The 12070-nt window shown below is 40.2% G+C and overlaps 1 protein-coding gene across 1 annotated transcript in view; it reads right to left on the reverse strand.

Moving 5' to 3' along the window:
- The window catches only part of SH3KBP1 (SH3-domain kinase binding protein 1), a 218823-nt gene that overhangs the window by 76341 nt on the left and 130412 nt on the right, over window positions 1–12070 (reverse strand). The window contains exon 6 of the mRNA XM_010571263.1: window positions 9429–9625. Coding sequence (XP_010569565.1) covers window positions 9429–9625 — 197 coding nt within the window. The remainder of the gene's footprint in view (window positions 1–9428; window positions 9626–12070) is intronic.

Here is a 12070-nt window from a genome sequence, read left to right on the forward strand (position 1 = left end):
TCATTTTTGCCTTTTACTGACTGCGGCTTACACAAATGTAAAGGATCATGTCCCCTTGCAATCCTAACCAGGAATTTTACCGTTTGCAGATTGCAATTCACAGTTAATTTCTATCTCCTCTAGGAAGAATCCTTTAGGCAGACTGCACTGAGTGAACGAAATTCCTTCCTACTCTCCCAGGAGAACTGTGCCTGTCTAGATTGCAGCTGGTAACTAGCATGATTCAGATTGTACCATCCAGCTTAGACACTGCTGTTATGAAACCTCCCTCTTTTACAAAAATTAATGAACCTTACAACTGCTACATGGATCTCCACTTCCTTGTGCAGCAGTAAGGAAAGCCTAGTAGCAACTTTCACCTCTCAAAAAAAAATAAAATAAAATAAAATAAAAATTCTAGGAAAACATTAAGCAGGGAATGGCTCTTCCTTAATATCTTCCTTTTTTAAAGTGGCAACAATACTTCCTTGGTCTTTTGTGAAAGTTACGATGCTGACAAGTAGCTGTTTAATTATATTTTTCAAATTCAATAATTAAAAAAAAAGACCAAACCCGTACTGTCATGCAGGTAGTCCCAGACTTAGTGCTGACAGCAAATATTTCTTTCATTTTGGCATTTTATTTCTTCTCTTCTCCTCAGATTGTCTTTAATTTTAATTTTTTAGTGTTATTTTTTTCCCACGTTGCCTCACTGAAATCAGGACAGAAGTTACTGAGGCAAAACAGGGAGATATTTTAAACTCTTACAGAGAAAACCGCAGAGCAACAAGTGACAACGCAAAATGCATTAGCATCTCCATCCAGTTCTCTTTCAACTGACTGGAATTTCATCTCTTCTCCTTTGAATGAAGCTCCCAAACTGGAAACACAAACAGAGAATGACTAACGTCAAGTGTTTCAGCTTTTCTTTTCAGCAAGTGCTTTAGGCACAGAGACTGCTGCAGCAGCCGCTGCCGGCCGTACGTACGGCGGGAGGGCTGCCGCTCTTTGGGTGGCCAGTGCGTGGCAAGTGGCCCAGCGCCCAGCAGAAAGCAGGCACCAGCAGCCCCCACTTGGCTACCAATCGCTGCAGCATCAGGACTTCTTCCCCAGGAGCTGAGTCCTCTCTCCCCCTCCTTGGTTTTTATTGGGAAGTTTTTAGGAAGCACTTGGTCAACTAACTGTAGTAATATAAGCTCATGCCCGTAGTATCTAAGAACTACCTTAGAACAGAAAACGCCACTGACCTCCTATAGAAACAAATGCAACAAGGAGTTAAAAAGGCATTTTAGAAATTGGCCTACAGACTTTTTAGCCCGCCGAGTGCCTGGCTGGTCTATGATCCTTTTGCACTACTCCTTTCCTCCTTCCTCTTTTCTTTTTTTTAAGGCAGAAAAAAAGAAAGACACATGGCACATCCTAAGAGAAGCAGCAACTCGGAAAACTTGTAGCTTCATTTCTGCACACAGCTTACTGACTTTAGCTGCGAAAAGCCAAAGTTGAGAGAAATTTACATTTTTCTACTGAAAGTCCCCAACATATCTGCAAATCATTACACAGTTTACTTGGTGTCTCTCCATTCAGCTTTCTATAAAATTTTACAAGCACCAGTTGACTCCAGTTTTCCTTGCTGTTTCTTGAAGGAAAGGATAATTTCCATCTAGATTTTATTATCCCAATATAATTTTCTCCAAAAATTATTCGTATCAGTTTTCCTCATTTGTACAAAAGACTCCAAATGTCACCTCTCTCAGAAGAGGAATTAGTAAAGCTCCTCCTCTTTTCTCTGCCAAAAAGAAGAAGTGCAGTTTTATTAATGCATTTGGGAAGGAAAAGAAGGGGGATGAATTTTTGTTTACTAAGCAAACATTTGAAAGAGCAACACTTCCTAAAGGCTGTGCAGCTAGTCTTGTCTAACTGTAAAGTTACATTATTCTTTAGAATAAGAAAACTGAAACCAAATCATATAGAAATAAAAAACATCTGTGCAAGTTTAATGGCCAAACACTGTGAAAGGAAAAAAACTTAAGCTAAACAGAGCCAGGACAGAATATGCTTTCACACAAAAGTAACCCCCTGTTCTAATACGGTCCTCTATAGCAGAAACGGACTTCGGGATCCCCAGCACCCTTTTCCTTTCTTTTCTTTTTCCCTACCTGGCATCTACAAAGTGTGCAGAAGAACCAAAGAACCCTGCAGTCGAATCCTGTGCTCTGCAGAATACATATTACGATACAGTTTTAAACAGCCACAGAAAAGAACCCCAACTAATCGTAAAAGAAATACCTCCTCTCCCATTGTGAAGCCAAGCTGCCTTTCAGCAGCTCCAAGTGTCCAAGAAGAGCCCTGGAGTCCTGCCCCTTCCTTGCATGAGCTCAGCTCGGCGAGAGCGGGAGCCCAGCCCTGACACTGACTCACGCTCCGGGCCATCCCGGGGAAACAAAGGTTCCACTTGTTTATTTCACAGGAAATCTGGAGCTTTTCCTACCTCTGCTCACTCGCAGCGAGAAGTTTCCTCTCCTTTCCCAAGCCAGCCTAGTCTCTCCTGGCTTCTTGAGACCGACAGCTAGGAAAGGCAATGTGAGTGAGGATGTACAGACTTTTTGTGAACAGCCCAGACAGAAAGTCTTGCAAAGAACTCTACAGGAAAATGAGCTTATGACAAATTCTGAGTGTACTGGTCTCTCTGTTAAAAAAAAAAAAAAAAAAAAAGCTGAAATTTCATGTCACCTATGTCTTTGTTTCAGCTTTTGTTTTTTAAAGAAAGATGATCAAGAAACTTCAGATGATGCGCTCTTCCATGAAAATCTTATAAATTCTTAATACTGCCTCCTCACAAACATTCAACTTTAAAGCGACTGAAAAAAGGGCAGGGGAGGGAAACACACCAAGGGCTTCTCAGATAATTTGGAAGAAATTAAAGATTTATATTTAAGCAAGCCACAAGACACGATACACTCTCACTCCCATTTGACCGTATATACTGTTCAGTAAGCATTCACACGCGAACACATCTACTACGGACATACTCAGGCACACTCAACGCATTCCCTATAGGCGCACAGCCCATTCTCTACAGAGGCATTCTCATGGGAGTGCCAACACAATTATGGGACAAGAAAAAAGTCTCTGAACTCATACATTAAAAAGATAGAAGCAAAAAAATCGGTTCTCTCTGTTTTAAGAACCACTGTAAGGAAGGACATGACAAACTTTGTAGATTTTAAAGGGGAGAACAATAAATTGTTCAACATGGTTCCTACAAAAAAGAACAAGAAAAAGGTTATTTTGCAGAGCCAGGATATTACAATATATTTTCTGCTACAACAGTGGAATATGAGAGGATACACAATCTTCTTTATTGGATGCTTTTCTAAAAACCAGCCTTCCCCTGGGGATTGTTCATATATATTTGGTCCTAATCCAGTTGAGAGGCTTGGATTAGATGGTCTCTGAGATGCCCTTTGGCCTTATACTGAAAGCAAATCACAACTGATCTGAGTAGGACTATCACTGCAAGTATAGATCTCCAGAAAAAGTATCAGGATATTTTAAAAAAGGAAAAGAGCACAAGATGATGGCTCCCAGAAAAGGCAACATCTCTTGCAGCAACACTCCCCGCGCCTGCACCATGCTGCAGAACAGGTTCAGGAGGGATTCAGAGCAAAGTCTGAAGGCATACTGAGCCTGCAATCTCCTTCCTCAAGATTTCTGTTTTCCAATCACAAATTATTTTAAAGTTATATTACAATACATCATTAATTTCCATTCCAGAAAAGACTCAATTACTGGTATTTGTTTTAAGAGAGAAGAATTATCTGTGACACATTTATAATTCATACAATTTATGAGTATATAAAAGTATAAGTACTACAATCAGGCATGACTTTTAAAAATAATCCTCAACTAGGAAAAATTTTAAAAAGGAAACAATTTCGGAAAAAAATCCACAGACTAATGAAGCTACATTGACAGCAAAAGATGAGTGTATAAATTTTACTTCACAGGTTATATTCAGTTTGGTTTACATTCATCAGTCTTTTTGAAGTTATTTGTGTAATTTCCAAAGTCAGGCAGGGTATTTTATTTTTTTGCATAACTGTATTTATTCTTTTAATTTTCAAAGTTTGCGTGTGCTAAGAATATCAAATGTCATTCCATTAGAATTTTTATAATCTTTTCAAAGTTTAAAAAACTTAACAATTCAGATGTAGCAGTTAAAAATCAGTTATATTATAAAAAAATCCAAGTGGGGCAAGAAAAAAGATCATTTTACTTAGAAACACTAAGACTTTATAAAACTGTTTATTCCTAAATCCTTGATTACACTCATTTAAATCTTTTTATATAAATTAGATTTTACTTAGGTAGAATTTACTGCTATTAGTAGACATACTAGATCATATTCATTCATGATCCAGTTCTCTTGAAGTTCATCAGACAGCAAAAAAAGCTAGCTTGCATGTCAGTACTGTGAGCCTTCCGAAGCATTTTCTCTGTACTGATGTTGAAACATGAGACAAATCTTTCCTAGAAATTCAGTTTATGTCTCCATCAGGTATTTCTGGAACTCAGGAAATCAGCTTTATTTTAAACTATTAAAGCACAGCATTTGGGGGTTTTTAACGAGTCTTCTTTTAAAATGCTTGTCAGGGTATAAGCTCGGTAATGGTAGAGACTCAACTGAAATTCAGAGATTTACTGTGATTAGCAAGCTACCGATCATCAGCTGATCCAGAGCAACTTGCAACATTTATTGTCTCCCTATTATGAAATAAAATTGCATTAGCTTAAACCTACACATCCTGTTTTTCAGACTGAAGCATCCTAAGATTTCCTAATCAAAACCAGGACTGAAAAACCAGGAGTATTCCCTCCCAGCAAGCACTCCTCCAGGAGAACCCGTGCTGGCAGAAGCCCAGTGCTGTGCCCCAGGAGAACAGAGCAGATTTTCCACGTTGCTTTTAAGAGTAACTTCTGGTACTATCAATACTTTTTACACTACTCTGCTTAGTAGTTCTTCAAGATGATTTTCCTCATGTTCTTTTTATTTTTAGATGTTCTTCAAGTAGCTTAAGTCAGGAACGGAAGTTGAAAATGTTTTCATGCGTATGCTTGATGTGTTTCTTTCATACGGACAAATCTTTTCTGAATAAAGACCAACAACATACATGTAAAGTCTTGTGGCGTGGACAACAGCTACCTTGCACTTATAGTCCGATAGCTGCTTTAATAAAAACAAACACCTAAAAACATCACAAGCAGCACAAACCACTGTGTGCGTAACCTCCTCCACCAAAAACTGCTGGTGCAGACTGATGTGAAAGCTGACCCACATCACCAGTACCTGGACAACTCTGTTCAGGCAGCCTGAACATTTTACAAACCAAACTGAGAAAACGAGCAAGCACGGATATCTAAGGGGAGAGCAGGGAAGGGCAGGAAGCATACAGGAGATCAGGAGTCACTCTTCACTCATGCAGCACAGTTCAGTGACTCAGCAGAGACTCATTGCCAGCCAAGGTTATCGAATTTCTTCCTCTCTTTAAACTTAATTTTGCATTTCCCGTTCTATTCCCTTGGTACCATGTCCTGCTTTGAGCCAGCCTCCCCAAAAGGGGCGTGCTGCTTTTCGACTGTCCCTCATTTCACGAGCCAACCATATTTCCCCTACCCTTCCCTCTTATTCCTGTGAATTAGCTACTCCAGAAAGGGTAACAATCGCCTAAAGAATTTATTTATAATGTCCACACTGCCTCATGAACGTCAGCCACCATTTGCAAACGCGGGCTATTTTTTTGCATAATGAAAGAAACACATAAATCCTGTTTCCACACTGAACTCAAGGAACGGGGAGTTACACCGGCGCAGGAACGAGCCCCTGCTGCAGGCGACCTTGCTCTCGCGACAACTGCAGAAGGGGCCAGGGTCCCTCTTCCCCGTAGCCGTCCTCACAAGATGCCACTATAAGGAATGGTTGGGGCAGGGATGCCGGACTACGGCAGACAGCAACTTCAAAGCAAACCACAAATGCTGCTTGAACAGCTAAGTGCTTCCCCCTGTTCCTACGCAGTTCGACACGCTGCCGATGCTTTGCCACGACCGCCGCGCCGTCGCCGACGGCTGTCTCTGAATAAATGAACGCCAGAAACCCGCACTTTCGAGCGCAAAGTGCTACGCACACGTGGTGCTCACACCGCACGCCCTCTGCCTCAGCAGGCGTTTTTAATAGTGTTTGCATTCAGTACCAGGTGGGTTTGCTCGCATCCATTTTTTCATTTTCTCAGTATTTTGAACGCTGGCTTCAACATTTCTGTTGGGGAGCAAGCGCCTCCAAAGGCATCGGAGGGGACAGGTACGTAGCAGCGAGCCATGCCGTAGGGAGGCAACGGCAGCACGCGCGCAGCACCCACAGCCGGCGCTGGCGTCGCACCATGGGTGCCGCTGGGCAGTGCTGGCAGAGCTCCTTTTAAATGGCAACTGAAAATTAAGGGGGAAAAACGTTTTCTGCAAGCAACCAGGCAGGAACTGACAGAGCAGGGGTGGGAAAGGCGTGACTGCCAGCGCAACAGGTCCCGAGCTCACCGGCTCAAAACAGAAACTCAGACCCTGCAAGCGCTCAGTCTCAGAGTTTACAAATCTCTGTCTTATTGCAACGGACAGGTGGACTTCATAATTGACATGAGCTCCTAGCCCTTATAGCTCTTGTGTCTACTTCCATTATTTCTTCTCTATTTTTCTTCTCCCACACATACTGAATATATACAGAAATAAAAATTTCTGTATAAATTCAGTGTTTTGCAGTGAGAAGGATCCCTAAACACCAGTTAACTAGATCTTACAAGTTGCTGGATCTAGAGCCACGACAGCCTCCCCTTTATATTAAATCATTACAGTGGCTGCAATATTCCCCAGGTTGAGTATAAAATTTACATTAAGTTCTGGCACACACTAATGTGACCTCACCAAAGGCTGTTAATGAAATGTAGCTCTGCTCAAATTCACCACTGCTAGCCATCTATGAAAGCCCTGCCTGCAGAAAACTACAAATATATCTCAAACGGAAAACGTTAAAAATACCCTCAATAGTCTCTTCTGAAGTAAGGGCAGTTTTCAGAAAGATAAAAATGGCTTTTTAAGACTTTTTATTTTGTATTCACCTATTATGGTCTTCAGCATTTCCAGCTGAAGCCTCAACTCACAGACCAACCCAATACAGTTAACTCAGACTAGAAAATACTGGTTGAATTAATTTTCCTACACTTCTAGAGGTTTATTTTCAGCTACAGGAGAGGAAAAAGTGATAGCTTGTTAGAACAACGGAAGCACATATAGATCATATCAGAAGGAAGTCCAACCTAGAAACAGAAGGTTTAGATAAGCTACTATAAAATGAAAAAGGAAAAAAGAAATAAGCATAAACACCTGTTCAAATGTCTTGAAGCTGCACACGCAGAAGGAGGACATATGACACAGGCATTTCTATTTGACCATAAAACTTGTGCTACATTAACAGTGTTACACTGGATTTTCTCAGGAAACACGACATGCCTAGACACATACTGTATTCCTCCTAAAAATTCACCTGTCAGCAAGCTATGCCTTCAGTCACGTGCAGCATTGTAAATTAGTTCACTTACACCCACTGTTAATGGGAATTTGACAGATCCAAGCCTCAGGAATCTGATTCTAGTTATACATGGCCAGTAGTCGATTCATCAATGCAAACAGGCAAAGAAAAGGACTACAAAGCATAAGTATTTGATTATTTTTTTTTAAAAGCACAGCTCCGATAGCACTGCTCAGATTAAACTCCTAGAATCGCATCATTAATTACCCTAGAATAATCTGCTTCTGTGATTTTTAGAACAAAGAACAGCAAAGCAATGAATTCTCCACACCAATAAAACCAAGGGGGTTTCACGCAATTCCTCAGTTTTTCCTTTAGTTAAAGAGTTTATTGATCACCTTAAAAGACAAGGGCCACTATATCCTACATCATTACCACTGGGCTAACACTTGGAGCACATCGAACTGCCTGGAGATTTACAGGAGAGCCTAATGGCATCTGCTTCTGCTCAACTGGCAGCAATCCCTTCTGCCCTCATACTCCTGCCAATATCTGTGTAAAAGGCCTCTTAACTTAACACCCCAATAATTCATATCACCTCTGTGTGAAATACGATCTAAACTTACGATTCATAAAATTGAAAACACATTAGAACACAAAGTGATAACGCCAACAAAATGAGACCCTGTTAATTCTTCTGCAAATGCGACTGACATTTTCCATGGGAAGTATCTCGTTCTGAATAATCGCACATTATAAAATCCTCACAGTGATTTGCTGATGCTTTAAAAAAGATCAGTAGTTTTTAGGAAATCTTTTAAATCAAAGAGATAACAGTTTCATTACAGTAATATATAAAATGTTTCATCAATAACTGTATCAAGAAGAAGCAACAGAAAGAGTTTTAGGGTCTCCAAACTTCAGAAAGAATTTAAAAAACAAAAAAAAAAGAAGAAGGAATTGAGGAAAGCATTGTGTCTGCCTCTACAAAAGATTACAAGTTATTGAAAAACTAAGGCTACCTGTAAACAAGCAAGGCACATACCAGGGTAAAGATCTCTTTAAAAACAACATTGCTAGGGAAAAATTTGTACTGATTTGGCACTCTGCATCATACATTGCAACACTTTTGATCCAGTATGCAGAGCTCTCAACCTAAATATGACCTTGCATGGAACAGCAAACTTAATGCAGGATTCTCTTGCTCTCAGCCAGCATTAAATGGCAAAGAACATGGCAATGACGAGGGAAAAATCTCCTGCAGCCAGGAGAGAAGTATTTGGGGAGGTTAATGTTCTGCAGTCGTAACCGAATGTTGTTTCAGTGAATCACATTTTGGTGCTATGAGTAGGCAAAGACCACAGTGCTGAAGCCTCTGAATGGCACTGCTCAAAGGTTAACCATCCTGACCCTATACAGGAAAAATGCAATGACAGCAAAGAAGTGTTGCTTTTAGTTAACTACACACTTGAAACACAAATAATGGATTGTGTTTACAAAAATGAAGCCATTATTTTCCACTAACCGTGCCAACTTTAAGAGAAATCTGAAGACATAGGAAGGAAGGTCTGTGGGTATGAGGGAAAATTTTAGAATTTTCCTGAAAATTCTATATTCAATTTTTGGCTGGGTAACAAACCTATTGACTTACGCTGCACAAATATTTGTTCTTTGTGAAAAACAAAGGTAAGACTTCTCCTTATTATAAAGTGGAGTAAGACTTCCCTTCAGGGAACGAAGGCCACTTCATATGCACTTTGCGAACACTTCACATTAAAACGGGGAGAAAGTGACATTCTGACCAGTGACAGAATTTAGAACTTTAGGATGAAAACTTCTTTAAACCAACACCAAGAGAGAACTAAGAAATGACACGTACCTTATCTACTGGGAGAAAGTCATTTTCAACTTCTATCGACCTTGGTCGTAGCTTTATAGGTTTGTCTTTGAAGATATCTCCAAAGCCAACACCCTTGACCTTTTTGGGTTGGATTGTCGTGCCTCCGTTGGCGCCTTCCGATTTTGTGCTGCAAGAGTCACCACCATCACTCTCAGAGCCTGTAGCATCTTTTAGGCCTGTGAAATGGAAGGATGAAAGAAGGAATCTTAGGTTTGAAGCTCACTATTTTCAAAACAGATTGTGACTGGAAAATGATCCCTACCACCATCCTCTAAAGGAAAACTAAACCACAAGAAACAGGTAGAGAAGATGCTCTCTGTGCCATGCACTCATTTGTGAGTTTCAAAAATCACTCTATTTCATCACATTGGTGTACCAGTTAGAACTTACACCAATGAACAAAACATGCATACTCCAGCACCAAAACTTCATGAATGAAGATGGCCATTCCTTGAGTACCAAGAAAATCCTTCTTCCTCAGACAAAAATTGTTTGGAAGAGAACTCAATAAATGAAAGAGTTAAATTCAGTTGTAGGGCAGCTATTGTACAAAGCCGCTTAAAGCTAACAAGCAATTAGACCAGGCGAGCTGTACCTTAAATCTGTATGACTCATATCAAGCCAATTATGCAATTAGTATCTAAAGCTACATTACCTAACCGGGAAATACAAAGCTGAAAGCTGTTCAAACAAATTTGCAATCAAATAAGCTGCATAATATGTTCCCTGCTGAAAATTAAATCTCTCTGCAGCATAGACAGCCTCATAAGAAAAGCACCCATGCACACTATCCTCTAGGAATATAATAAATCAAAACTGACATTCTGATTTGCATTACTTCTCTCAGTGATTAGGAAAATTTATCTGCACTTATCTGAAAATATCTGCTGTTTGAATAGCAGAGGCCACAGATGCAATATGGCGATGCTTCAGCCACTTTACAGAACGGTGCAGAATCAGGCCAAACAGTCACTAGCAGCAAAAGTGACCCACTGAAGTTTCCTCCAATTGAAACAGTCCCCTGGATCATTTAAATCTTCCTTCCTACAGTACACATTGTCTTCACTATGTTTCCAGGAAAACCACAGCAATTGCTGCTACTACAGCACTCATTCTACCTAAGAATAACAAACTCAGATCCTCACATTCCCCTCACAAGCATTCGTGGTGCCACAGATGTGGATCTTACAAGTCAAAGAAAGAAAAATTTAAAGTAAGCTTATCTTCTTAATTATTTTTATATCAAGGTCCACAAAATGAGTGCAATGGATTTTCATCATAAGATGCTACCTGTACAGAAGAAAGATTCTTCTTTAAAATCTAGACACCTAAAATCAAGTAGAGATTATATACAAATCTCTTTCCCTCCTCCCTTTGGTAAGCAAGTAATGTTACCCCAAAATTATCTGTATTTCTGCCAAAGGAAAGAAATGGCACTAAGATTGGGCAAAGTCTACTGGATCCCTAGAAAAGGGCTGCAAGTTGTGGAACACATGGGAAGTTTTATAAAATCTACAGTTTCTACAATTCTCTGATGTGTATAAGCAACAGAAACAGAATGAAGCAGTGTTCCTGAGCTGAAAGCATCTGAGTATCATTTCCAGCCTACCTACACTAGAACAACTCTTCAAAACCAAATAGAGGAATTACCTAAATAAAAAATATTTTGGTCAATTGAAATCTTTATGAATAAAAATTTTAATATTAACAATCGAATCCTTTGGTTTTGCCTCTCCAGTTCAAGTGATGACTTTGGTTTCAACAAACAGCCTCCATCCAACAACTTTCTGCCATGCTGGCGAGCAGCAACTTGTTTTGGGGGGGACTTCTTGTCTTCCTGGCAATTCGCTGCTCAGCTACATGACTACCCAGTAGAACACAGCATCTTCTTCAAGGGCTACTTTAAGCTTCTCGGGTGAACCACAGAAACCAGTGCAAGTCCCAAGGCCTACAGGCACAACTTGGCAATCCAGGACGCGAGGGGCTCATCTGTTAAATTGGTTTCAACACCAGGGTGCTGCTAGGAAATGAAATCAGGAAGTATGTGTCAGACCAGGATTTTTACCAAAACTGTTAAGCAGAAAGGTCATCATATGCTGCTCTGAGATCTTCTGTATCCAAAACATGAAAGGAGTATAAATGCGGAATTAGATAAAGTACCCAACTGGAAACAAACAAAAAGACTAAAGACTAAGGAAAACGCTTAAGCCCTCTGGCCTCCTCAGAGCCTGTTGCATCTGCCTGTTGAATGTAACGTTTTTGTTTCTTTGAGTGTTCAATTTAGGTAGCGCTCAACAAGTTTTTTGTTCCATAAGCTGTGCAGGATTGGAATTTAAAAGAAAACTAAATAATAATATTACAATTCTTTTCTTAAATATGCAGGGGTCTTGATCTCTACTTGGACGTTTTCAGTTTCCCAATAAGGGCCTGGGGAAAACTTCGAATCTGGTTTCACTCGTTTATTATGGTAGTTAGAACAGTAGTATTGCTGCCATCAGTAAAGTAAATTCTGTGCGCTCCTTCTCTTCCAGAGCTCATGAAAGCATTCACTGCCATCCTGCTCCGGGCTGTGGTTGGAGGGAGGGGAGAGGTTATCCGTAGCACAGCCATTCCACGATGCA

Source organism: Haliaeetus leucocephalus, unplaced genomic scaffold (genome assembly GCF_000737465.1).
Source record: "Haliaeetus leucocephalus isolate CR32 unplaced genomic scaffold, Haliaeetus_leucocephalus-4.0 Scaffold317, whole genome shotgun sequence".
Taxonomy (NCBI): domain Eukaryota; kingdom Metazoa; phylum Chordata; class Aves; order Accipitriformes; family Accipitridae; genus Haliaeetus; species Haliaeetus leucocephalus.